General features: G+C 39.0%; 1 protein-coding gene across 1 annotated transcript in view; it reads right to left on the bottom strand.

The window, feature by feature from the left end:
• The window catches only part of THSD7B (thrombospondin type 1 domain containing 7B), a 269,377-nt gene that overhangs the window by 101,456 nt on the left and 140,462 nt on the right, over positions 1-27,459 (bottom strand). Inside the window, exon 13 of the mRNA XM_056350383.1 lies at positions 1,177-1,371. Within this exon, the coding sequence (XP_056206358.1) occupies positions 1,177-1,371 (195 nt within the window). The remainder of the gene's footprint in view (positions 1-1,176; positions 1,372-27,459) is intronic.

The raw sequence follows: 27,459 nt of genomic DNA, 5'->3' as shown, positions 1-27,459 counted from the left end.
ATAGAGGATTTCTACTACTACAAGCACACAGGCATTGATACAGAGAACATTTTAGCATATACTTTTTGGCAGAAACAATAGAGCATTGTATAATAATGATTTTCATGTAAAAAAGAAATCTTTATTCTTTAATGAGTCATACTGATTAACAGCAGCTTGAAGCCATTATGTCTGTATACTGTAATTGTTAGTTACTAAAAACGTGGCTCATTCCAGCAGTAACAAACTGAATATAACAAGATAGCCATGCAGCCAGGTACCAGTGAGTCTAGAAGAAAGGAGCAGTGGTAGCCACCATACTTTACTGCCATTCAGTTCCCAGGCATTATCGCAGCAGATATTTCTACAGCAACATTAGTATTCTACTCCATAGTAGAAGTCTTTGAAGCTTCACCTCTATTAATGGAGCAACTCAAGCCAGCTACACCATAGCTCTCAAAAACAACACAGAAATATTAAAAGATGTGAGTGTTCAGGATAACAAGAACAGTAAGTTTCTTGTAAACCTTCTGAAAACAGTATGATTCATTTTTATTTGACTTAGCAATGCATGGGGGTGTGGGGAAAACAACTCTTAACAAAACAAGCAGTTCCATACTCTTAGTATTACAGAGTTTTAAAGCTTTTCGGTTTGGTCAGCATTCAAATAACATAATAACAAACCACAACGGCAAGTATGGGAGACTGCTCCATAAAATAGTTTGAACTAGAGTGTTCAATGAATATATACAAAAGATCAAATAAAAGTGTTTTAATGATACTGTTTTTTCTTTATTCATGGTATTAATTTGCCCTGTTGAACTATTGGATGCTGCTGAGCGCAAAATTCCCCATTTCAAACTTCATCCAGATTTCAACAGCATTAAACAAAAAATCACACTTTTTTATTCTTGTGTACATATTTGCTGCATGCTTCCCACATTAACAGGTCAGATAAACTTGTACAATGCATAGTCACTGTTCTATTTGGTTTATGTCTAAAAACAGCTTTCTGTCACCAAGTTTTTCTGCACTATTCTCGTATTAAAATGTGTGTACATAAAGCAGGCAATGATCAGTATCAGCTCAAAAATCAATTAAGGATGATCGCTGTTCTGTCTGGATTTTCCCAAAACACCAACATCAGTCCACAAGCCACAAGTATCACCATCAAACAAATATTATAAAGGATTATACCTGTGAGTGACCGTCTCCTACTTCTAGTTGATTCACAGTCAAACGAGCATGCTGTAAATTTAGACCAGTGGGTAAACGTGCAGTCATCTTTGCAGGGAATGAGACACTCCTGTACAAGAGATGGCATAGCTCCTGCCCACCGCATGCAGTCACCAACATCGGCAGAGTCATCGTGCTCTGACAGGCATGTAACGGCTGGAAAGTAAAGTTACAGAAATCTTTATATTCTTATATATATTGTATTATATTGTATTATACTCTATGCAGTCAGTACTTGTGTTCTATGCAAGATTCACTCTCCTGGGTTAACAGGATAAAGCTGATTTATTTTTAGGTCATTATTAATGCATCACTCAAAGATGTGCTAGAAGCTTCACAAAACAATAAAGACACATTCTTATTTGAGCAGTGTGCTGTCTAAATGATGATATAAATTCAATATTCTCAGAGGCAGTCATTTTACGGGTTGGGGCAACAGTTTAACCCAGGATACACTGTACAACCAAACAAGAAAAGATATAATACTGTGGTTACATGCCATAAAATGTATTTGGTCAAGGCCAGGATTCCCAAGCTGTAATGCAGATGCTACCCATGGAACTGAAACTGTTTCAAAGTGGAAAAAAAATAATATAAGCGACAGCCTCCTTCTCCAAAACTGCCATCTTTTCCATATTTCAGATGAAGGAAACAAATATCTGAACAGCTTTCCCATACAGAGCGGTGACCTCTGCTCTGTCTGAGCAGCAGATGCTACAGCTAGGTGCTTCTTGCAGCAAGGTATAAACACCAGGTCTGCCCCTCCATATCCCTAAATACTGGGCTACCCCTTGTGCTCTCCTGCTCTTTGGTTTCTGCACTTCACTAGAAGCCTGCTTTTACGGTGCATGATAGCTTGCTATAAGAGGACTGGTGAACAGATCCATTAACAGAAAAAACAAAAAAACAAGTGCTCTGCAACCTGAAGCACCTTCACACATGGGCAGAGGCAGAGCCACTGAGCACATACCGAGCTTTGCCTTCACACACAGCACTATGAAGGCTGCAGCCCATATTCAGATGCAATGCGTTTCTCTGGTCCCTTGGCCAAGAGCTTTACCAGGTCTCTAGGACTGGGCCATGGCAATACAGAACTGCAGGCACGGGGCTGGGGCTGAGGTCTGTGAATTTGGACATAGATGCCTTTGGGGCCAGGCAAGAGTCAAATGGCATTTGCAAGAGCACAGCCCTGGACTTAGATGCACTGATTTCCCCTCAGTTTTATTTTTGGTCAGTGCCCTTTTCCTTCAACAGTCCTGTCCTTTTTTGGAGACTAGTGGTTAATTTTTCAGGGTGGATAATGGCACTGTATAGCCATGATGGAGGACAAAAGTATTAATGTATAAGTCTGAGTCACAGGAGGCCTATAAAAAACTTGCTAAAGTTTCAGTGAATTAATAATAAGTAATTATAATAAATAAAAATAGCCTGCACATCATGGAGTCTTTCATTTCATTAATAATAATTATTTCTCAAAAAAATCTCCAAGACTATAGGCTATTTATATCTTATATTGTAGGTTAACCAAACCAAAGATAGGTCATGACTTCATTAAAGTAATAAAGTCAGAGACAGAGTTAGGAACTGAATTTGGCACCAAGAGTTTAGTCATGTCAGGCTCTGTGATTTCAGACAAGTCCACACATTGTATCATAAAGCTACAGAAAATGAAATTATTTAATGCAGATTTTATCTAACAACCTGTGATACTATTTTATGGAAATTCCTAAATAATTCAGGTTTCAGAGGCTGCATACATTTTTCCTTGTTGCTAGCGCTTAATGTAACTAGGAGTGCATGAAGAAAAAGGGAAAAATAACTCTGTTTTCTTACAGTTAAAGGATTTACTGGGGTGTAACTTTGTGATGAATACACATGATTCTTGGTTTTTAACTACAGTACTGTATGGGAGCAAGGGATGGGTTGGCAACCACCTGGAAATAAAAAGATACCTTATTAAAATGTAATTAGATTTCTAAGGAAAAAAATCAGCATTTTGAAGAGCATGCAAAAGGCAAGCAATTGTTAAAAGTCTCTTTAGACTCAAGTGACAGTAAATCAGCATATTAATAACTACCTCTACATTGCTGAAAGTTGCCTTTCACTTTCAATCCTCATGACGCTTCCTGGCAGACAGAAACTCGGAGACATTCCCCTTCTCAATTACGAGAGCATGAGGACAGAGGTCACCCCTCTGTACAGGACAGCGGGGTAATTGCCCTCTTCAGGAAGGTTAAATAAGGAACAGACTCTGATGCCCAAGGTCTGTGTAGCCTTGTTACCTTCAGCAAGGACACCAAAGATTTGGCAACACAAATGTGTCCACATGAAGTATGGCCAAGTGTACGCAAACCATCTTCTCGGCATCGCTACAACCACTAGCGCCCGCAGGGATGCGAACAATATCCTATGCCGCCAGCCCCATGAAGCAGTATTTGCAATTGCATAATAAACCATCACGTTGCAATGTTTACTACGATCTGACACAAGACCACAATTCATTCCTGACATTTACTAATGGCAACACAATTGATGGAACTTCTAAATATCGATGTTAAACCAGACACTCATGCTGCAATGAGTTATCATCTACTCGCTCCAACTTCTGCACGGAAGTCCTTAATTTTAAGCATACAAATAATTCACTGAGTTCGTTGAGCCTATTTAGATCCTAAAAGTGATGGACATGTAAGGACATATGAGGTCAGGGCAAATATTTGACAGAGATCATGGAGCTTAAAGAAATTAGTGGAAATAGTAAACATGGGTAGAGGAAAGTTAAATTAAAACAAGTAATACAGTGGTTTATACATGTACAAACAGGGGACAAGAAGGAATTGAAAAGAAGAAAATATAATGGATAGTCTAGTAAGAGACCTAAGCAGAGGAAAGGAGGAGGAGGCTCTCCTGTGAGGTGACTGAACTGTGCTCCCCAGTCCAAGAGAGACAGGGAACTGCTGGAGAGGGGCCAGCGCGGGCTACGAAGGTGAAGAGGGGACTGGAGCATCCCCCGGCTGGGGAAAGGCTGAGGGAGCTGGGTCCTTCGGCCCGGAGCAGAGGAGGCTGAGAGGGGATCTCATCGATGGCTGCAAACCCCTTAAGGGCGGCCGTCCAGGGGACGGGGCCAGGCTCTTTCCAGGGGTGCCCAGCGACAGGACAAGGGGCGACGGGCACAAACTGCAACACAGCAACTTCCCCCTGAACAGGAGGAAAAACGTCCTTACCTGGAGTGTGCCGGAGCCCTGGCACAGGCTGCCCAGGGAGCCTGCGGGGTCTCCTTCTCCGGAGACGTTGCAGACCCGCCTGGACGTGACCCTGTGCAGCCTGCTCCAGGGAACCTGCTCCGGCCGGGGGAAGGGCTGGCTGACCTCCAGAGGCCCTGCCAACCCCCACCTTCTGTGATTCTGTGATTAGGGACAGGGAGGTGACTGAAAACCCAGAATTGCTTCTCTGCTTTACTTCAGGAATTCTTTTAAGTGCAGATCCTGCTAACTCAATCTGTTCTTCCTGACAGAGCAACCAAGCCTCGGTGTCAGCAAGGAGACAAGGCAGCAGCCAAAGAGCAAGGAATCCAAAAAGCTTTTTTTGATGCCTAACATACTGCCTAAAGAACAAACATACTATTTGCTTCCCATTCTCCTGAACTTTTGTGTTTATCAATGCCAGCGATGCTATTACTAAGCTGGTGAGCCCAGGTGAGCACTTCCTTGGTGACCCAACTGGCAGCTGCGTCACTTTGCTGGGACAACAGGCAATTCTTGTTTTACATGCACAAAATAAAATGTCAGCCATGAACATCTGGCACCATTACACACCAAAACCCCACACCTCCTCAGACAGGCCTAAGCAGTTCACTGCATTTCAGTCATATTAGGAGGCAATTCACTTCCATTCAAGAGTCTGCAAACATCTTCAAAGATGATGCCCGTGCATGACTTCTTCAGTCTTAACTGAACTATCTTAAAAAGCCTGAGCTTAATGCGGCTGTTCTTTACAGCACCCCAGTCATAAGAAATGGCAGGATTTCTGCTACATGCTTACAACTATGCTTGAGGTGAGCAGCATGAACTGCTAAAATAAATTACATAATAAACCAAAAGCCCATTAGGGCATTTTAATGGATTGGGAAGGGCCAGACAGGAAGCAGCAGAGCTGGCAGATGCACTCCAGCGGTACATTCAGGAGCTTGTCACCTCATTTCTGCCTGCTGCAAACTTACTTCCCAGTTAAGTCAGCTTTAACTTTTAAGAGAAAAATACTTTTAAATACAGGCACTTCTGGAAACAGAACAAGACAAGTTTGTTTTCAGTGGGCCTTCAGGAAGTTAGTAAAATTACTTAGCCTCCATGGTTTCAAACTACTGACTGGTTTGGCTTTTGTGTGGTTTATGTTGCACAAAAAAATATTTCCCCATAATCCTCAGTTCTGTCACAACGGTTGTAAATAAACTCAGACCACAAAGCCATTTCTGCTATGTAAATATCTTTTTTTTTTTTTTTGAAGTGGGATACCACGAGAGGGCAAATGCAGTCCATTTGCAACCCTATGCACTGAGAAAAAAAAATCACATAGTAATGCTAAATTCCTCCTAGACATAAACTCTGATTTCTACCGTCTCTGCAACATTTAAAATGGACACAAACATATGAATACAAACAGCTAATAACAGAACACTGCCAGATAAAGGGATTAAATTATAATATTGATTCACACGAAGAGGGGAAATGCAGGATTTCCTTTTGAACTCCCACTATTCTTTCTTATTACCACCAGTCAATGCCACCAAACTGGAATTAAACACTTGGGGCCAAGCTGCGGGATGGCAATTTAATGCAGCTCTGTTGATATAAAACAACGGCTGGCACAAAAAAAAAAATAATCTTGTAACAATAAAAACAAGATCACGAACTAAACTGAAATCTAACCGGGTTTAAAATGCTAAAAGAAAATACCTTTTTTTTTCAGGGAAGGGCTGGAATTGCTTAACAGTGTGGATACACCTGTTAAAGTGCCAACAAAAGTTAGCAATTAATATGAGCAATGAAAATAGCTCCAGATGTAACTGCTTTGCTTCGAGGCATAAGTCAAGTGTTAAATGTACAGCTTGGGGAGGAAATTCTCCCTTCTGCTGGCACAGGGTCCTGTCAGGATACTGAACAAGGACTTCTAACAGGATATTCAGTACAACAGTCTCTGTCTTCTGGCTCTATATATTTACACTCACAAGTGTATGTTTGTATGCCATCAGCTTAGCATATGGCATGCAGAAGCATATGGAAGCTATATTCTTTAACTACATTTGTCTTAAATTAAAATAGCAGACACTTATTCTATAAACTTTTACATGGCGAAATCAAATGTTTGTATGCTGTCAAATCGCAGAAGTGCTGAACGCATCCTTCGATGATGTTACACCATCACCAAAGCAGCATGTCAGCATCAAACTGGAGTAACTCAAGTGCTCTCAGTAGGCACACGCCTGACGTAAGAGCAACACAGATGGTCCTAACAAAAGGAGTGTTTTGAGAAAGAATTATTATAGGCATAGCATTGCATCCAATAAGGAAAGATAACATAAATATAGTTCCTCTTAAGTAAAAATCCAATTACAGACAGTCTTGGTAATCATATTCATTTGCCAAAGTTATAATCAATTCTCCTTGAAAAATGCATTTCAACAGTTTCCAAAGGGTAAAAAGCTGAAGAGTGAGAATATCAACTACAAACCAGTAAAATTATATTGTACCATGGCACTTCAATTTGGGAAACCTAAATTAGTGGTTTCAAAACTCTGGAATTAAATGTCATTAGAACATATGAAAACAATGACTGATAATTCCAGGAAGGTACACTCAGGCCAAACACTGAAACTGAAGCTATGCAGTAGTGTAAATCAAATGGCTGGACTTAGTGCAGGAACAACAGTGTGACCTATAAGGCTAGACAAGAGGTCTCATGCCCAAGAGACGTATACACAATGATGTAATGATCTCTGGCTTCAAATTCTAAGCATGTATGAAACACCAAAGCCAGCATGTAAAGTCAAAGGAATTATTTTAATGTACCTGTTTACCTTCTTATTGTTCAGAAGAATTCTCATTTTGTGTTGCATAATTACTCTCCTTACCCCTCAATGTAACAAGACAACCTATTATTTCTCAGACATATCACTAACAATAAGTGAAAAAGAAGTTCAGGGCTCATACATTAGAGAAAAAAGAAAAAAATAACTTTAAGGATCCAGGCATGCTGACTATAAGTACAGTCTCATAAGTCAGGATGACTTCATTTATTTTCTATATTTATGCTCCTTTACACTTAAAAGTTTCTCCCAAATCCCAGGTGGAACATTTAAGTTGTGCTTGGTATCCTAACACAACCCCTAATTATAGAAGGCCAGAAGCAGACATAAGAACATAAGTGAGTCCAGAGGAGGCCACGAAGATGATCAGGGGGCTGGAGCAGCTCTCCTGGGAAGACAGGCTGAGAGAGTTGGGGCTGTTCAGCCTGGAGAAGAGCAGGCTCCGGGGAGACCTTACAGCGGCTTCCAGTGCCTACAGGGGCCGCCGAGAAAGCTGGAGAGGGGCTTCTTACAAGGGCGTGTAGTGATGGGACGAGGGGGAATGGCTTTAAGCTGGAAGAGGGTAGATTCAGATTAGATATCAGCAAGAAATTCTTTACTGTGAGGGCGGCGTGGCGGTGGGCCAGTTTGCCCAGAGCAGCTGTGGGTGCCCCATCCCTGGCAGTGCTCCAGGCCAGGCTGGATGGGGCTGGGAGCAGCCTGGGCTGAGCGGGTGGGGGGGTGTCCCTGCCCGGGACAGAGGGCTGGAACTAGATGATCTTTAAGGTCCCTTCTGACCCAAACCATTCCATGATTCTATGATTCTATAATAGAAGACATGACATAAGGCTCTCCTGACACTCATATTTAAGTCTAAGGTCCAGATTCTGTAAGAACATAAACATACACTTCATCACTGTTACAGCCCCCTTGGATGCAGCAGCTCTCCCTGCAATGAAGTGTGTCTGAAGTCTGAACTTACAGAACCAAACATGAAGATAACCATTAAAAATAAGTCTGATGAAAAGGATAAATGATGCCAGGAAGGACATCGCAGACACAAATCTTGTAAAAATAACTGAGGAAGAGCTGGAACAACTAGTTATGCAGCAAAGAAACCAGCTCTGAGATCACCAGATTCACATTTTGTAATTATTAATGATATTGACAGTAGTGCTAAAGGGCTAACAAATGCCACTGAGCAAACAGAGCACTGAATAAACACAGACCCCAACCAACAGTGCCCTACGAACAAACAAAAGGAGCCTGAGATGAGGTTGGGAAGCAATAAAGATGGTAAATATCAACTGAAAAGATAAAGGAAAGCAACTGAAATGATTTGCACGAAAAGGGTTCAGGGAAGAAAAAGTTGGATACAGAGCATTAGCATGGAGAAGTGACGAACAAGGGAAAGTGGAGAAGTTTGGGATAGAATTAGAAGAGAAGAAAGAAAAGCAAGCAAAACTGTAAAGACCCGTCTCAAGTTAAAGGTCCATGTTTTAGCTGCTCTTTGGGTTGGTTTCTTTCTGCAGCCTTCCCACAATAAGGCATGCACGTGGGGAAAAAAGACAGGTTAATCTAGGCACAGGAGCCTCAGAAGAAACGAAGTCCCAGCTGCAGCTTTCTGGGGGCCAGCATGGTGTGAGGCCACCTCCAGTGCAGTCAGCCGTTCCCATGTGCTGCAGAGCTCCCCTGTGGCTACACGTCCTGGGCATTCACCAGGCAGAAGGGGTAACAAGGTCTGCGCACAGGTCTGCACGCCAGAAGCACATGTCCCTCCCACACTGCTCGCTCTTCACGGCTCACAGCCTCTCAGCCAGCACCACCGAGCGAGCACCAGATGAGAGCAGGTTGTCTGAAAGGGATTACGTATGTCCAGGGCTGCATATTAAAACCCGTAAAATCAGTGCAGACTGACCTCTGTCACTTAATGCCTTAAACTGGCCTCACCGCCGTTCCATTTTAAAATAGCTCAGAGTACAATTATCCTGATATTTATAGATGAGGTTATCAGTTATTTGGTTTGGAATATGTGATTAGAAACACTGTAGGAATTGAGCTGTACATGTCAATTTTTCCAAGCTATGTGACTTGATGTTTTAATCCTTCCTCATCTGTGAATCAAGACTGCCCGCTGTTCAGGGAGAAGTAGCAGAGAAATTCATTGCTATGAAGCCCACTCCTCCCACCCACACACTGAATGCAGAAAACAGGATTGACACATTAATGTCTAGCACTATTTTAATTTTAATACAAGTATTTTCTTATTGCAAGTGGTTCACACTCTGCCTGGCTAGAAAGACAAAATAATATGATTTTTTAATGTTTCAAATTTACTTTGGCCAAAGAATAACTGCAACCTGAATGCTCCTACATTATGCAATCAGTCTAAGGAATCTTTCACAATTTCCCCCTTTTTTTCTAACATTATTATAGGTTTTGAATTGCTTTTAATTTCATTTTCTATTAAAAAGAAAATCAATGGAAGTACATTAGATGATTAATGATAGAAATTATGCTTCTGCTCCTTTCAGAGAACATAACAAAATACAAAAATATGCCTCCTTTTCTTCATCTTTCTCTGCTCCACAATTACTAAAATTACTCGAGTTCAATTTCTTTGTAGTACCTCTCATAAAGTTATATTTAAGATTAATTATTTATTGCTCAACTTGAAAATAAAACTAAGACATCCTGTTATATATACACACGTTGAGACCACAGTAAATAAAGAGAATCAAACATGCCAAATAACACGAGAGAGAAAATGGAAAACAAACACATTTACAGTATTTATAGTACCTCAAGTTGGAAGATCACTTAGCTGATTAAGAAAGCACTGACTTTCTTCTGAAAGCTCTGCCTCAGTTATACATTCACCTGCCAGTGTTTTTAGTGATAGCTGGATGAACTTCAAAACTCCTGCAGCCTGTTTTATTCCAGCCAGGTCCATTTTTTTGCTAGCACCCCATGGTAATCTTCCACAACAGCAGTGGAGAGCTCAACACTACGACCAACACACACAGGGAAGCCAACCTTAGGAAGGTCTCAGAAGACAGTCCTCTAAATTTGTCCAGCCAAATGTCCATTTCAGTCTGCATTTTTTTGGTATTGGATTTGATAAAATTATCCACTTGCATCATCTTTCAGACAACTGGGGATTTGAAAATATTGCATCATGTTGGTTTAGGAAAATACATTTGAAAATCTTGCTCTGGAAGGCAGGCACTCTGCCATTTCTCTCTATCTATCCCTTAACAGTGAAGCGCCAATGCTGAATCCAGAACTCGCACTACCACACCGACATATTTACAGCTCCCCAACTTTATATTTAAAACACTATGATCCAAGGTAACACCTAAAGATTTTAATTGACCCTTCCTCCTCACCTCCCCACTCCCCAGCTCTGGCTCTTCTCATTTTGGCATTCAAAACTCCTCACTGCTCTTGGCTGCTCAGGGAACAGCAGTTAAGCCAATGTGGACATATATGGGCCCTTAACTGCTTTTCAACTCATCTTGATGTCTCCTGCTCTCACCCGTCCATTCTTCTGCTGCCTGAGTTAATTCTGCCATTAATGCCCAAACCGTCCTGCCAGGCATGCTCCAAAGGCTCAGGTAAGAGCACAAATTAATCAGCCCTTGCATAGGTCTCCTCACTACAAAAAGGGGTTGTGTGGCAGCCTGTTGTCCATTGGGGTGGATTCATCGCATTTTCTCCAAAATTTGTATATGCTCACTGCTTGGCCACATATAAACAAGTTTGTCTGAAATTATCAACTCCTCCCTGAGAGTACTACCCACACAACGCTGTTTATACCACTGCACCTCAGTAAAGATATGCAGATTCAGACTGATGGAAAATAAGACCAGAATGTGGTCTCCTCTATTTACTTTTATTTCTAATTAACCATGCTTTTCCAGAATTCAGACCACCATGGCATTTGGACTAGTCACCTTTATCAAAGTAAAAAACTGCAATTCAAAAAGCAGGAACATGGAAATTTGGGAACCTCATCACTTTCTACATTTCACTCATAGAAACCACTGTTAAATTTTTCTAAAGTACCAACAGAATGTGTAGATACAGTCCTGCATAAAACTTTCCACTTCAGCTATCACTTTTCTACAGTAAAGAACAGATAAAGATACTAAATGCTTTGAGGTTGAAAGTCTGGCTACTCATCTCCAGCCTAAAACTGATAAAACAACTAAATCTACTTTGACTGAAGTTAACAAAAATGCATACTAAAATAATTCATGTTATCTAAATTAAGTATCTTTCAGCCATCATACAATATTGTCTACCTCATGATCCAAAATAAAGATACTGTACTTGAGACTGAAGGGTCAGCATAGTCGAAGTACAGTAAAGACACTGCAGTTACATTAAAGGTGAGAGAAGCAGAAAGAGCTTGTGAAAAATTTCCCACCCACAACCATGAGAAATGAAATGCTTGGGGCCTTCCAAGAGATTTGCCCAGTGGAAAACCTAAGTATGCAGATTTGAATCCCAGTAAGAGCAAAGTCATACTCTGATGTGTGGGAGTTCCATACGTGTATACATAATGTATAAATTACACACACAGAAAGGCTTTTTATACTTCTTACTAAACGTTTCTAGCGTGTGGGGGAAAAGTGTTTTACAGAAACCCTACCTCAGGGCATCCTTTCTGTAGCAGGAAAAAAAAACCCACAAAAAAACCCCCAAACAAAACAAAACCAACCAAAAACCCAAACCAAACCACAAATTCCCCAGAAGAGACTAACACAGTCTGAGATACTAAAGAGTATACTTCTATATAGTTCATATAAAATACCCTGATTCCCGTAAGTACAAGAATTGGTATTTCCCCTAGGTCATGTTAAATGAACTTTTTTATGTGAGCAAAGGAGTTCCAATAGGTTTGCCTCTTAAGAATAATAAAAATAATTACACTCATCTTTCCTGATGTTTGTTGTTCAGACAGACCATTCTCACTGCTTTTTACCCTTTGTTTGAAGCTAACAGATCTAAAAGGACTATTTCCTTTCCTCTTCTAGTCCCTTAAATACAAGGTAGAAGATCAGAGAAGATGCAAAGGGAGGTATCTTACAGTACGTTATGTTTGTCTTATGATGATCCTCTCTTCCTTTCTTACAGGCCGAAACCAAAGAAAAGAAACATTTCTTATTCAGCTGCTGCTACTCTTCTTAAATTTGCACTGAATTTTTATAATTGAGCGGGGATTATAGAGCAGATTGTATTCCTGCTGAAACAATGGGAAAACTCACATTTGTTTCAATAGGAAAAGAACTGTTCCTATTACACTTTCTTTTTAACATCTGTAAATGAAGCATTTGTTCGCCAGCGTTTGTTTCCAAAATAACTACACAATCCAAACACTGACTGATTACTATAGGATTGTTAATGTATAACTGATACAATTATTTGGACAAAAAATGTTCTCTTATTGTGATTTCTTTACGATTGGTTCAGATTGTATAATTTATGGTTTGTTTAACCAAAAAAACCCACCAATCAAATTAATGTAACAGAAAGCAAACTGTATCAGACCTAGAAATACTTTTCACCTTGCTGGAAGATTATTAGTATTTTTAGCTATTCTTCATATGCTTAATTCTAGCTAGCCCCAGGGTAGAGCTGGCTGGGACACTAGGCTACATTTTCTTGTATTACAGTCTTCCCAGTACAAACCTTTTAAATCTTGACTACAATAAATCAGCAGTTTGATTCTCATCATATACCCTTTTTTGACCTCTGAAGTTTGTTCATCTTTTCTGGAGCTCAGAGCAGTTTCTCCCACAAAATTTCTCTGTGTGTGAAGAGCAGACAAAATCATGCTTAAAGTGAGGAGCACTTATAGCAGGGGAAGGTCATCTTTGGAAAGGAACTTGAAATACAATTTTACAGAAGTGGCTTATGTTTATTCTTTTGGACTTCTTAAAAATTATTCTAAAAATGAAAAAGAAAAATTTAAAAAGGAAAAAATCAGGAAAACAAGAGCCCATGAAAACTTAGAGGACAGTAACCTGATGGCACCGCTGGGGTAGGTGGCTGTTCATGTTCTACTAGTGCCACAACAGTGGACCCACCACAGACTCATTTGAAAGTGGTTGAGCCACAAGTATGTGGCTCCTCCTTCTGTAAAAGCATAAATATCCCCCACACCTCTGAGAAGTCCTCAGTGTCCATGCAAAGCATCAGGACCTATGCTCATCTCTGGAGAGGCAGGTCCCTGGCAGCCATGGGGGGGGGCATCATTAAGGAGCACGTCAGTGACCTGAGGCTGCCCCGGTGACACACAGCCCAGAGGAACATCTGACCCTTTCTTCCCTGAAGAGGGAACAAAGAATGTGGCCAGTTAAGCCCAGCACTGCCGTTTCCCTTAAAACCAAGTAAACATAACCAGAGGGACTTCCAAAATTTCCCAAAGTGGCAACTACTACTTCCATATTAGAGTAAGTTATTTAGGAAATAAAATTCAATGCAAAACCAACTCAATGCTTTGAAAATCCATCAAGATTCACATCACATTTCCATTTCAGAAGAGAGAACTGATACTTGGAATGTCAAGTGTGTATTTCAAAGTAACAGTAAATAGCAATTTTTTAATTCATCAGAAAACCAAAGGAAAGGGAACATTCCATATAAATGTGCTGTACTTGGGTAATTCTTGCTGTTGCTATAACGAAAGTATAAATACAGCACACCATGAATTCATAGTAATTGGTTTCTATAAGCCAGTTTGACATGGCACAGCCAAATAGATTAAGATTGTATGGCCACACAGAACTGATTCTCTAAAATTTTCTATTTTGCCTTTTCTAGATCATTCATCGTGTCAGACCTTTGTCTCAATTTCTGTTTAAACCTTTGTCTTGTCCTATTTGAATACCCACGCTTCAGGGTTATATCTTATCAGTTAATTAACTTTTAGAATGGAAACATAGCAAAAATGACTATATAAAATTTTGCTCATATATCTCAAAGCCAATGTCAACTAATGTGGTTCCTGTGTACCTAATCCAGGAGACAAAATAAAATTTCAGCTTCCACTTACAGCCTGAGGCAAAAGTAGGTCTTGCAGAGAGATGTGTGAAGTGACAAGGTTTAGTAGGGCAATAACGTTGGTCAAGAGCTTAAATATTGGTCTAGCTACTAAACATTAGGCCATGAGGTTCTGACATTACATTATTAAATACCAAGATTTCATCCAAAGTTTTCACTTACTCAGAATAATGCAAAATTTATTTAAGCAAAAAAAAAAAATTGCTATTTAGGTTTGGGGTTTCCTTCCTCCCCCAACAAAGCATTGAAGGTGATGCTACTCTTCACTAGATAAAGGCAACACTAACAGGGAAGTAAGGGGGGGGGTGTGTGTGTGTGTAATGTATCAGTTCTTCACCATAAATTAATGAATGATTTAGCAATAAAATACTAGTAGCAATGAAAACCATCGCTTTCATTCTGGCTTTATCAGGTCACTGTCAACAAGGAATAAAGGAGAAATCAATTAAGCTGGAAAGCTTGAATCAACAAATAAGGAAGAGGAGGATCCTCGCAGGCAACTTTGATTTCTGTTTTACTGGCTCTTCAATCCAACATCAGCAGACCTCATTGATGTGTTCTTAAAAAAAAAAAAAATCAGGTAAGAGAGAATTGAACTAGAGTCAATGCTTGAAAATAATTTTGCCCACGGTTCAAAATCACAATGAAAGACCCAGCAGTGAAAAGGATGAAACACAGAAAAAGAACAAATAATTTGAACGAGAATTGGAGCCTGAGAGGATGTTGCGAGAGCTGGGAGAGCCCAGTAGCCCCTCGCTCAACTCCCAGCACACCTCTTCCCCCAGGTGAGGATCAGGCCCACGGGCTTCTAACTGGTTATTTCAGAAAACTTGTGTGATCCAGTGTAGAGATATACATATATATCTATCGTAATATACCACCATTCCTGATTTTATTTTATTTTATTTAAGTGCAGGGTTAAATCTATAAACGTTTATTAAGAATCTTTCTGAAGGAAGTTTCACTAAGAAAAGTTTTTAAAAGTCAGTAAAACTTTTTATCACTTAGTTTCAATAAAATGCAAGCAAACATACTGCAGATTTAGATTACCGTATCAGTACTTTTGATTTACTCATATTTTCAATGCGAAGACAGGCAATTCCCATACATAGCTTTATTCCAAAGCTGTGACCTTGACTTTTACCAAAAAGTTCATTTGCAAGGATATTGTTTTTGAGGCAAGATGAAGGAAGAAAGGAGTTCTCTCTGATAAGATAATGAACTGTCAAATGCAGCTTATGAAATACTACTATTTCAAATAGATGCTCTGATTTAATATGTGTTGACAGTCAATTCAAAAATTATGACTAGGTTGTTATGTAGTACACAGACTACAAAGCCTGTGTTACTTATTTGTTTATCTCATAAAGCATTAGGTGTGTGAAGCAAAGACATCCCCACAGCCTTCCACGTAGGGATCTGAAGTAATGTTTAGAATAATACTAAATTAAATACCACGTATTGAAGGTGTGTGATCGACAATGTACACAAAACTGGAATTTGTCAAAAGATAAAGAAAAAAGTATTGAAAAATACTATTGGTAAAGTTACCGATTACGTTAAAAAAAAAAAAAAAAGTTGTTCTCTAGTTGTTGAAAATAATAAAGGAATGCACAAAATGGCTACTTTAACTATTTACCCACTTGTTCTAAGTACAAAAAACCCACTCCAAACCACAATATTATCTCCTGGGTGTGATGAGAATTGTGTACCCATAAAAACTATAAACACAAAATAATCTTCTTTTTTCTACTCAATAAATGCAGCAAGGTGTGTTTTTTTTAAATAAAAACAAAAAAGATGACTTACCAATATTAATGTGTCTACTATCAGTAAGCAAGAAGTCTTGATGAGACTACAAGGTTTTCCAGTACAGTAAACACGCAAAAAAATCTGAGTCAAAGAGGCTTTGCACAGATTCTTGTTTTCTACATTGCCCAGTATAACAGAAGCCTATTTCACACTGCTATATAAAATTATTCTAGAAAAATTAAGTGTATGCTGGAGGTAGGGACGCAGGTTACATTTAAGTTAAAAGCCACAAGATTGACAGTCCCCTCCCAGCAAAAGAATGAGCAAAGATTGTGAAGAAAGAAATGCTTAACTCTTTAAAATGTTTCACATGCTTATCTACCTTTCTATCATAGATGTTTAAAATGAAGTTTTAATATGCTTTCCATTACGATTATAGTGGGACTTTTTGGTAACAACCCCAAACACATAATACATAATTACCTTCCAAAATCAAACTATCCTTTATCAACATGCGATCTTCCACAACTATAAAAACACTGAATAAACAGCAACCAACCTTCACCTGCTACCAATAAAAACTATTCTTTTCAGAGTAACTTACATAAGGAAATAAAGAAATGGGACCCGATTTTTCTCCCCCACAAGAAGACAGCCTAATGTACCTTGTCCCAGCACTGCCAGAGGCAGTGACCAATGATGCACCCACATCCCTCTCCCAAGCTGTGACAGCTGCTCCATCATCTTTACATTACACTTCAGCTAAGATAACTGAGGTTTCACAGTAAGGCTATTTTTATTCAACAAAGCTGTAAAAAACAGACTGAAAATGTTTACACAGTTATCACTTTAACAGGTATTTTTGAGTGAAAACCCTGTTGCAGTTATCACTTTAACAGGTATTTTTGAGTGAAAACCCTGTTGCAGCCAATATTTAACAGGTGAATTCACATGACTGGAACAGTAACATAAAGGGGTACAGCTCTTCTGGAAGGAAATGCAGATGATGATAGGTTTTATTTTCCCTACAAATTATACAACTTCTCGGTCTCTGGGCTAATCTATAAAGAACGACTGACCTACTGAAGGCCTGGTTGATGATTAAAAGGGAAAGGAACATCTGTGCTATGCTGGAAAAAGGACCTTGAAAGAGGTGAGCTCATGAGCCAGCAGGAGGACACCATCCACACCACTCTATTTGATGCTACAGGAACAAAGAACAGAGTATAGTCAATTCATAAACTGTTGTAGTGGTGCATTCGGTGGAACCTGTTCTGTTGGGATGGGGACAAAGTAAACTCTAACCAGCTAGACTGTAAGCCATGAGGAAGATCCAATGGAGAACCTCAGGGTGGAGGGCAGGCCGGAAGAGAATGACCGTTAATTACACAACAGCTGGGATGGGCACATAGACTAATACATTGATATAAATATATTTGCATTAAAGCTAAGTGAGGTGTCCTGGAAGGTTGGGCTGGTAGAGAAAAGAAAATTGAAGAAAGGTGCAGTTCAGAAAACAGGCAAACCCCAAAGTGAAAGCTCTGCTGTTAGGGAACGGGCCCAATCATGGCAGGGATAAACCCGCATATGGGAGATCAGCTAAGCTCAGTCAAAAGATACTCACTGCCCTCAAACAAAAAAAAAAAAAGGTGGAAACTAGGTCAAGTTGCTGCAGAATAGCATAAGATGAGCACGAGCATGCAAAAATCAGAATTAACAACAGGCATTAAAGGTAACAAAGGATCCTTCTGCAAACGTGGTAAAAAATGGACACTCTCCCCTCTCGCACCCCACCTCCCCCAAAACCGGCCCAAGCTTGCACCACCCTTCACTGAGTGGATCAGCTGCAGTCCTGGGAGCGCTACAATTAGCGGTTACAAAAAGGCAAAACCTCCGGCCCCTCGGTCCCCTTTCAGGGTAAGGGCTGTCAAGGATAAACCAGCTTCGTTGAAACTGGCTGTCCTAATGAATCCTGGCTCTCACAAACTTGTAGAAACCACTCTTGATGTGTCAGAAATGAGCATCTGTGAGACCTCACGGATGAAGTGCAACTTACCAGCAAACACTCTGCCTATCCTTCTAACGGCTCTATTTATTTTTATTTTTTATTTAAGATGAGGGATATGGAAATATAGGCCCATCAGCTTATTCGTGATTTGCACAAAAATATTGGAACAAGTAATTAGCCAGCAGACAACAACTACCACACACAACCAATCAAAACCAAAAAGTTAAATGCATCAACTTTCTTTCTGTAATAGATTGACAGGCTCTGGGGAAGGAAACCAAGAACAGTAGCCTCATTTTAGAATAGCTTGTTTGCTTGAGGACAAAAATCCTAAAAACGCTCAGCACTGTGAATCCTAAATGACATCCAAATGACTTTCTTAATAATTAAATTGCACTGCATCAAAAAGAACATGCCTTTAGCAGTTTGATTCGTATGTGCACACTGTAAGCATGAGTAACTGGGTAAGCAAAGATTGGGTGGAGTTGCCGTAAAAACATATAGCATGCTTAGCACTAAAGAAAACCTCTGAAACCAAATACAGCCTTTTTCTTTATGATTATCTCTGGACCTGATTCACCACTGTTTTATTACCGACTTTTGTTATTGTATCTGAATACAATTTGATTTTATGAGATCTTAAATATTACCTTTATAAACATTTCATGGGATGTTGACTCTCTATCTGCAAATTGCTTATTTGCTTATTTTATCTGTTCATTGATGCCATTGCAATAGCTTATTTTTGCATTAACTTCTTTGTTGAGTCTACTTTATCTTCTGAGAAAATCCTGGGATGGAATTTTTAATAAGAAAACCTTAAAAAAAAATATTAACTGTAACTGGTAAAGACATTTTCCCTTATAGTGTTCTGTTTGCAGTATAATTCAATCAGGGAGTTTATGCCAGTCACCATGAGATTTCAAGAAAGTACTTTGTTTATCATTTAATCAATATGATTTCAGCAACCCAGAAAGATTTTTAAGCAGTAGGCTAAATTCTGTACACACCTCCTGAAGCTTTACCCAAGTTTCAGATTTTTGCTCAGTAACTGCTCTCCACACATCATTTCCTTTGGTTCCACCACTATTACCATGCAAACTCAAGACCAATAAAAACCTGTGGCTGACCTCCATCTATGCAACACACAGTAACCTGTTTTCAAGTAACGGAAGATGACGACAACTGCACTGGGAGAAAATACAACAGGATCAGTGTGTTCCCCGATGAACCTACAAGACAGGTTAGCACTAACTGATAGCTGTACTCATATACCCATCACTATTTCTGCGAACCAGGAAGTTTGCATTGCACAAAGCATATACTCAAATTTTAATGAACTAAAGCCCAAGAATTAAGTGTATTTAACTTCTGGAAACACATCACATGATTATTTCACTCATAGTAAATACTTACAACCTGCAAAACCACAGGACCAACTACAAATTGCTAATGTTTCATTATTATTAAGTTTGCCCCTTGGAAACACCAGCTCTTAAGGTCAAATGAAATTCCATAATCTTTCTAAATTTCTTTCATGATTACTTTCAATATTTACATTTACCTGTGAAATTCATCTCACTAGGAAAGACAGGCATCTTTCAAAGTCTTCAGATAAGACAATTTAAGCAGAGACATATTTTGGCCTGTTATTCATCAAAGCACTTAAAATTGGAAAGTTTATGCTTTCATACCAGATTTGCAGAGTATTTACATTTAAATAAGCTTAAGAAAGCAGGATACATGATCTAAACCCAAAAATGAATAAAAAGCAGCCATCTTCCTATAAACGCTACAATTAATCATTATGCTGAACAGATAGAAAGCAATCCATCTCGTCATACCATCGAGCTGATGTAGCTTTTCCTTTCATATACCACAGAAGTTAATTATTATGAGCAGATGTGCTTAGATTACATGAAAATTTATACTCCATGAAACTAGGCACTGAAGATACCTATTTATTTTAAAGCACAAATGCATTCCCTGTTTGTTTGGAGGTTTGCTCACATGCAACTTCACCAGCAACATCACCCGCACAAAACTCACGCACAAAATCTTGCAGGCAGGGATTTTTAAATGTTCCACTAACCAATCATTTCAAAGCGGTACTGAAAAACCACCTGCTGGTCAAAGCAACTTCTCACAAGCATGGTGCATCTGACTTGCCCCACAAATTCCCCAATGTGCCCAAAGAACATCTGCCATGATGACATCACATGCTCTCGGAGTTAAAATGCAACAAGAAGAGCTACATCCCTCAACCTCTCACAAGAGCTCATGTCTGCATGTGAGTCAGCTCTGCAGACCAACTTCCACTTGATTTGTTCAAATATCATTAATAAGTGCCTATTATTAAGATGCTCTCCCAGAGCACAAGGAATAAAGCCAGCCAGCAGTGAAGGCTCACGCTCAGCAAGAACAAAGGCTGTGGAAGCCCATATATTCCCATCATACAGCAGTGGTTGGGAGCGCTGCTCTCTCATGTCATACATCCCCCTGAGGACATCCTGATCTCCTTCACTCCAAATTCAACAAATGCTGAAGAAGATGTCCTTCTACAAGCCTATTATATTTTAATAAGTCAGTTAGACTCCCTCATACTGTGTACCTCTAGTTCAGGCATTTCCTTCATCTACACAAAGACCAGAATAAAAACAAAGATAAAGTTATATATAATATATAAATATATATATGAAAAAGATAATATCCAAAAGACAGTAGAAAAGAGATAACTCGAAGAAATGTCAATCACCTCAGGGCACATATCAAAGAAGAAAATATATGATTGCAGGACTGAAACTTCAGTGAACTGTAATTAAGGAACAACAGTACTGACCAGAATTAACCAGAAAATCTGTAAAAAGTAACATTGCTACAAGCCTTCAGATCCAAGATTCAAATTTGACATTACAAAATATCCTACTTCTGGAAAACTCTGTCAAATATCTCAATATATTATTCCAAACTTTCCTTATTTCACAAAGCCAATATAAGCAATCCTTTAATAAATGATGCATGCACCAGGCAAAACTCGCAGCTGCCAGGAAAAAAATTGACTTTAGAAAAATCTTTGTTAGAACACGACATTTTTTTCATTACTATCTATTGCCATCAAAGTATAGAGCTGGCATTTTCTTGTGTAGCAATTTTAATCCTGTGGAATTCCAATTTTTTGGATGAAGTTTCTCTTGATTTATTATAAGATAAAGAAGATGGAGTCTTCTCCTGAGTCTTTTGAGAAGCAAGTCAATGACAATACTGTTAACAATAGGGGAGAAGGGGTGTTTCCAACAGGAAAAATGTTTGGAAGTATTACTGCTGCAATCATCAGGCTAGTTTAGAAAGTGCTAAACACATTGCTCAGTATTCTTAATATTTCTGGACATATTTAGAAACAGTGGCAACAGAAAAGAGCACCACTGAACACATAAAGCAAACGTAATATTGACTGTTTCACAGTTACCTGACATATTCTCACAAGTGCAAGCACTTCATAAGTATCCCTGTCACTTCCAGTTACTCTCCTGTCACTTTAGTGCATGCATTTGAAAGGAAGATGCTGTGAATTTTGAAAGATAGTTTGAGCCAAGGTTATTCATTTATTCTACTGAAATCTCATGTCTAAAAGCTCTACTGCAGACATAAAGCTATTGAGGTAACATAAATATACAAATTCAGAGTCAAGGAACATGATATCAAGATTCCTTTTGCACTGTTCTGGTATGTCACATTTAACAAATCTCATGCCTGAGATTTATAGCAAGCCACACTGATGAGCTCTGCCATTTAGGACGCTAATTTTCATGTTGAATATTAGTGCTTAATTATTCAAAGAAACCTGAATCAACAATTTTCAGTAAGAAATGCTTTCTAACTAATGCAGAATATAGGAAAACACAAACCTCAACTTTTACCAAGTTCCTCTGAAGGAAAGTCCCCAGGCAGTCCAAACCTTAGCAGCCTGACAATGAACAATATCTGCTATAAATCAAACTGCATTCCTTTCAACATCTCCCTTTTTTCTTTCACCAACAGTTGGGTTAGTTTATTTGTTGAGTTTTTTGGGTTTCTGTTTTTCTGGGGGGAGGGGGGTGTCCAAACAACTGACACAGTGCTTTAATATTACACAGATCCAAACAGGATCAGCATTTCAACCCAGACCCGTCCCTTTCTTCAGCTAGGTAAAATGAATATCAAAGTGAGCCCCTTTGGTACTATTGTACTGTGAGAATAACAGCCAGTATTTATCCTTCCAGTTAAGGACTCCAGAATTTCTCACAATTTGGTATTACACTTGACTGAGATCATTATGGACAAGGAAGCGATTATTCTGGTAACGACTGGGAGAGTAACACCCCTAGTGCTTTCCCAAAAACAATAGTATAAAACCTTTTTAATATTTTAGGTCACACTTCAAGGTTTTCCATTTGAAGTGTCTACCTGAGAAAAAGTTCTCCTTAAGGCCATTTGCCAGAGAACGTGGATCTTACCCTGCTTGGCTCAGATGAATCCTTAACAATTTCCCTATGAACCACAGCAGCTTTGACATGAATTATCCTTGGATTTGTAAACAGCACAACTGTGACAAGGAGGAAATTAAAATTTTATAAAAGCAGAAGTAGATCTAAATCAGTACTGAATGAGACTGCCTGCAACATGGAGAGGTGAACAAGAGGGACATGAAGGTTTTAAATAAAATAGCAAACAAAAAAGGAGACCAAATGGGACTCAAATGTCTCAAGAACAAAGAATAATTCAATTAAATTGAAAATCATCAAGAAAGTAAAACAATTTACTCACTGCAGTGTCAACCCATTGAACTGAAATATGCCAGACACAGAGGCCAAAAGATTAGGAAGAACATGAAAAAAAATCAAGTATGTTTATAGGCAGTTACAGTGACAGTTACATGAACTCATATAAAATATTAAGGATCATAAACCCTCATGTTTTAGGTTCTAAGTCAACAAAACACAGAGTTTTAGGATTAAACATCTCCTATATTTCTGATAAGGAGCACACTGGGCTGTGTGATCAGGTCTACTTACAACCCACCCGTGGCCACAGAAAAGGCTTCTGTTATAGTTCATAACATGCTCTGCACAAACCATGCACATAACATGACCACCCAGGCCCATTGTTCCCATAATAAAAATTCTCAAGAATTGTACAAAAGTCTGAACCAACTGTTCATAACTAAGATTTTAATTCCCTGGAAGCTGGTACTAAAAACAAGTCATAATTGGAAGGGCCTGTCTCCAGTTTGAGGGGGAGATTGCTCTTCATTATATCTCTCATTATGTCTTTCATCCTCCCGAGTAAGTCTCAGCACAGTTTGGTTCTCCTTGGACCTCTTTCATCTACTATACTCTGTTTAATGACAATTCATCATTTAAAAAAGGACCCCAAAAACGACTTTCACCAATGATAGTTGCTTAGATCATACAGACTACACACTAGATGAAAGAAATCTTAGGAGGACCAAAGAGAGCTGAACTTAATCAGAGGGATGAAAGACAAAATGAAAATCTATCTACCCTTACATTTTAAAAGGAGTTTCCTTCAGATAAGATGATCTCAGCTCACTCTCTGTACCTGATAAATATGGTGTGAGTACTGTCAGATCATTTGGGACTTTTATGGTTGAGATGCTCTAGCAGTTCCTGTAAATTGTACACATTTGGATGGCGCTGTCTTTGACTTTGAGGTGATCGGGCCATTTCCTATTGATCTAAAACCTTCTTTCCCCCCTTCTTCCCTCCTTCCTCCTAATCAAGGCAGAAATGCATAGCCTGGCAAGCTTTGATGTTCCTCTGCTTTACTTCTCATTATTTTGTTCTTTAACAATCCCTCTATTGGTACACGCTTGTAGTATACATTTTCAGTGTTCAAGCCTTCTAGCTTCAAAAGACTTTTCTACTTGATCAAGACTTTTTTCCCCCAGAAAACAAATGCTGTGTGTGGTACCAAGGTGCTGATATTTGTTTTGTTTATCAGATAGGAACAGTGTATAGTTAAACTAGAAAGCCTGCTTATTTCCTTCCACAGAGTGGAATATAACAGTTCTGTTTTTGAAGGAAATCAAATATACATAATTTATCTGACACAGTCTTCATCATCTTTATTTTACAGGAAGTCTGCAGATTACTGAGTTGCCTTTGGATAAAATGTTGCACTGTAGATTGCTGTCAGGACAAATGCTCTAAGAGTCTCCTCAGTTTTTATGTTGCTGGCATAAGGCTACAGTGACAGAAATGAGTTGGAGTCTTTCTTGCTATTAGTTAGCATCCATGAAGTAATGTCATGCCAATTCTCCTACCACTTATGAAATAACCTTGCAGCAGCTACACCTGAGGTGGAAGCTGGGCCAGACCCAGACTGAAATATAGTAGCACTGTTTTAAGCGTCGTGTGATGCCTGCTGACATCTCCCATGAAAAAAGGAGGGTAGCCCACCATCACTCTTTTGTGAACAACCTGTCACTGGAAAATCAGTATCAATCTTTCTTCCCCTTGTCCTATCAACTAAGACCCAAGGAAAGAAAAATTGGTCTACAGTAACACATTACCTGGAGATCAGCGGCATGTAATACAATACGAGGATGAATTTCCATTTCCCAAACCAGTGCCCAGCTGCAGACTCCAGTATAGGCATGCACATATTTACACAGACAACTCTGCTATGCCACCAGGTTTGAAGAAATTAGCCCAGGACGATTTCTATACAAGCAGGCAATTTTATTTCTCATAAATTAAACTGCAGGAATCTCCAAGGCAGCCACAAAATGCCCTACAGAGATTGATCCATCACATCTCACATAGCCTCATCTGTCCCTTCCCCTATGCTTCTCAATTCTAATGTTCCAAAACTGAAATAAATCCCACTGAAAATCTGTTTGAGAGAGGATAACTTCCTCATTTCTCTAGTGCAGGAAAGACAAAGAATGCATACATGCATACATAACACCAGTATTGTATTTTTGTCTCCTCCTCCTTAATTTTTCCTTGTTTTCCCCTTTGTGAAGCAGTCACACATTTTTGCTTTAATCTAATCTACTATCAAATCCACAATTAAACCCAGGCTTTGGGAAATAATTTAAAGATCGAAGCCTACAGGTAAACTGACAGACATTAGATACAAACAATCCAGACTCATGTAATACAATATGCATACTGCAGTGATAAATCTCTCCAATTTCTGTGTACAGATATGCATCGCTCACTAAGAATGAAGATTTTTTTTTTTAAAAAAAATGCAAAATCAAGGGTAAAGTTTCATTAAGTTCAAGAGATTTTAATTCATTCACTGGTATTCGCTAGAGCTTAAGACTCCTAAATGCCTCATTTCTTTCTGTTAATGAAATTTAGGTATTTTGAAAAAAGGTTCCTAATCTATTCTGAATCTATGGGCAAACCAGGAATAGGAATTATTCAAGAGAAAGTTTTGATGTTTTTATTTGACCTTGATTGTTTGTCATTATTTACAGTGGCAGAAAGTGTAATGAAACAACAATAAAAGGGTGGATTACCTGTTAAAAATATTCTATTTTAGGAATCAGAAGAATAAATTTCAGGAACTTGGGTATCAGAAGGAAAACGTAAGAAATACATGATTTTAAGATGGGTGGTTTTTTACAAAGTATAATGCTACTCATGTAGTCCATAACTCTCAATTCCAGATTTTCCTCTACAGTACCGCTGCCCATCTTGCTACGTAGCGTGAGTGCTGCACATTTTTTTTCTTTAATGAAAAGTTCACTTTTCTGATTTCAGAGCATGCTCAAAATTATCTAACGTGTATTTTTTGGCCTGCCCTTCAAAGTATTCACTAACTACAATTACCCAGATGTGTTATAGTAGTACCCTCTATTTCATTATACACTCTGTTAGTGAAAATACTGAGGACAGTCACAAGTATGTGTGCCCCGCAGGACGCCATTTCTAATGGCCTTCCTGGTTGACAGTAACTAACTGGTAACAGAGCTCTGAATGTGTTTTTCAACAAGCTGCACAACCACCTCCCCCTGCATTTCTCTAGGTCATACTTCCTTATTGGACATAGGAGATTGTCTGGTGGGACTGGATTCTATGTCCTCCTGAAGTCAAGAGAGTATTATCTGTGCTGCTTCCCACTTACCTTATTGCCTAACCTCCGGCCCACTGCCTTGTCATTGGAAGAAATTATTATCAAGAACAAAAAATAGTAAATCAGTTCTGGTTTGGTTGTTTTCTTCCTTATTACTCTCCATCTGTTTATAAGCTCAAAAATGCATTATCAATGTCAAGAAAATAACAATACAGAAAACACATACTTTATGAATTTGCAATGTGATGTGGAGAGGCTAGATCAGTAAAGTGTTGGCAAAGCCCCAGGCAGACATGGCTGATAACAGACTGATGCACTCCATCCTAGAAAGGCAAATGCCCAAACCTCAATCTGCATCCTAGACAGATTTCGCTTCAGAATCGTTCCTTTCAAATGTATCACAAACAGGACTCGGCTCTTGTCCTCACCCTGTTCATTATTTTTTTCCCTCAACTATTTGCTATCAATGCCATCAGCTGCCAAGCAGGTGTCTTCCAGACCATGACACCAGCTGGGACCACTCAAGAGCAGCTCTGTGCTTCCATTCGTGTCCCTTCAACCATCCATTACCCTAGACTAGTATAATCAGAAAAAACACTGAAAAACCTAATGAATGCCCAGCATCCCTCAGAAAAAGGCTCAAGGTGCCATTGTCCTACCAGGCAAAGTTAATATGGGAGGGAGCTACTGATTACAGGTAAGCCACTATCAGCTGGACAGATTTATACATAGGACTGCACCACAAAGCACTGCCCATAAAATATCACTAGCTAACCGAAGCAGTCCGTGTCTTTGCCATGTTTATTATCATAAATATATTCATTGTAAACTTTAGGTTATCGCATAGCCTCTAGCCTGTAAATTGTAACAAGATTCTAATATGTACCTCCTGAAACTGTTAATTCTGTGCAAAAGCATTCTGCAGGCCAAATTACAATGAATGTATCTGTTAATTTAGCTAATCAGCAGTAATATTAACTACCTACAAAACGGGGAATAAGAACTGTTGGGTGACTATCTTATGAGAAAAAAAGAAAAGGTAACACTGATGCTTTTTTGATGGCACATCTCATTATAAACAGGTTACCTAAAAATAATTTCAGCAGAAACAACAGTAATGTATATGGCTATTACTGTGTTACCGATTGGAAATACACAAGATAATACAGCTAAAGGATGCCCATTTGAATATTTTTGTAGATGTAATGTTAACAGGCAATACCAAAATTCACCTTTTCCCTTGTGTAGTACAGAACTCATGTTG

Source organism: Falco biarmicus, chromosome 8, assembly GCF_023638135.1.
Source record: "Falco biarmicus isolate bFalBia1 chromosome 8, bFalBia1.pri, whole genome shotgun sequence".
Classification (NCBI taxonomy): domain Eukaryota; kingdom Metazoa; phylum Chordata; class Aves; order Falconiformes; family Falconidae; genus Falco; species Falco biarmicus.
This window is presented reverse-complemented; position numbering and strand designations above follow the sequence as displayed.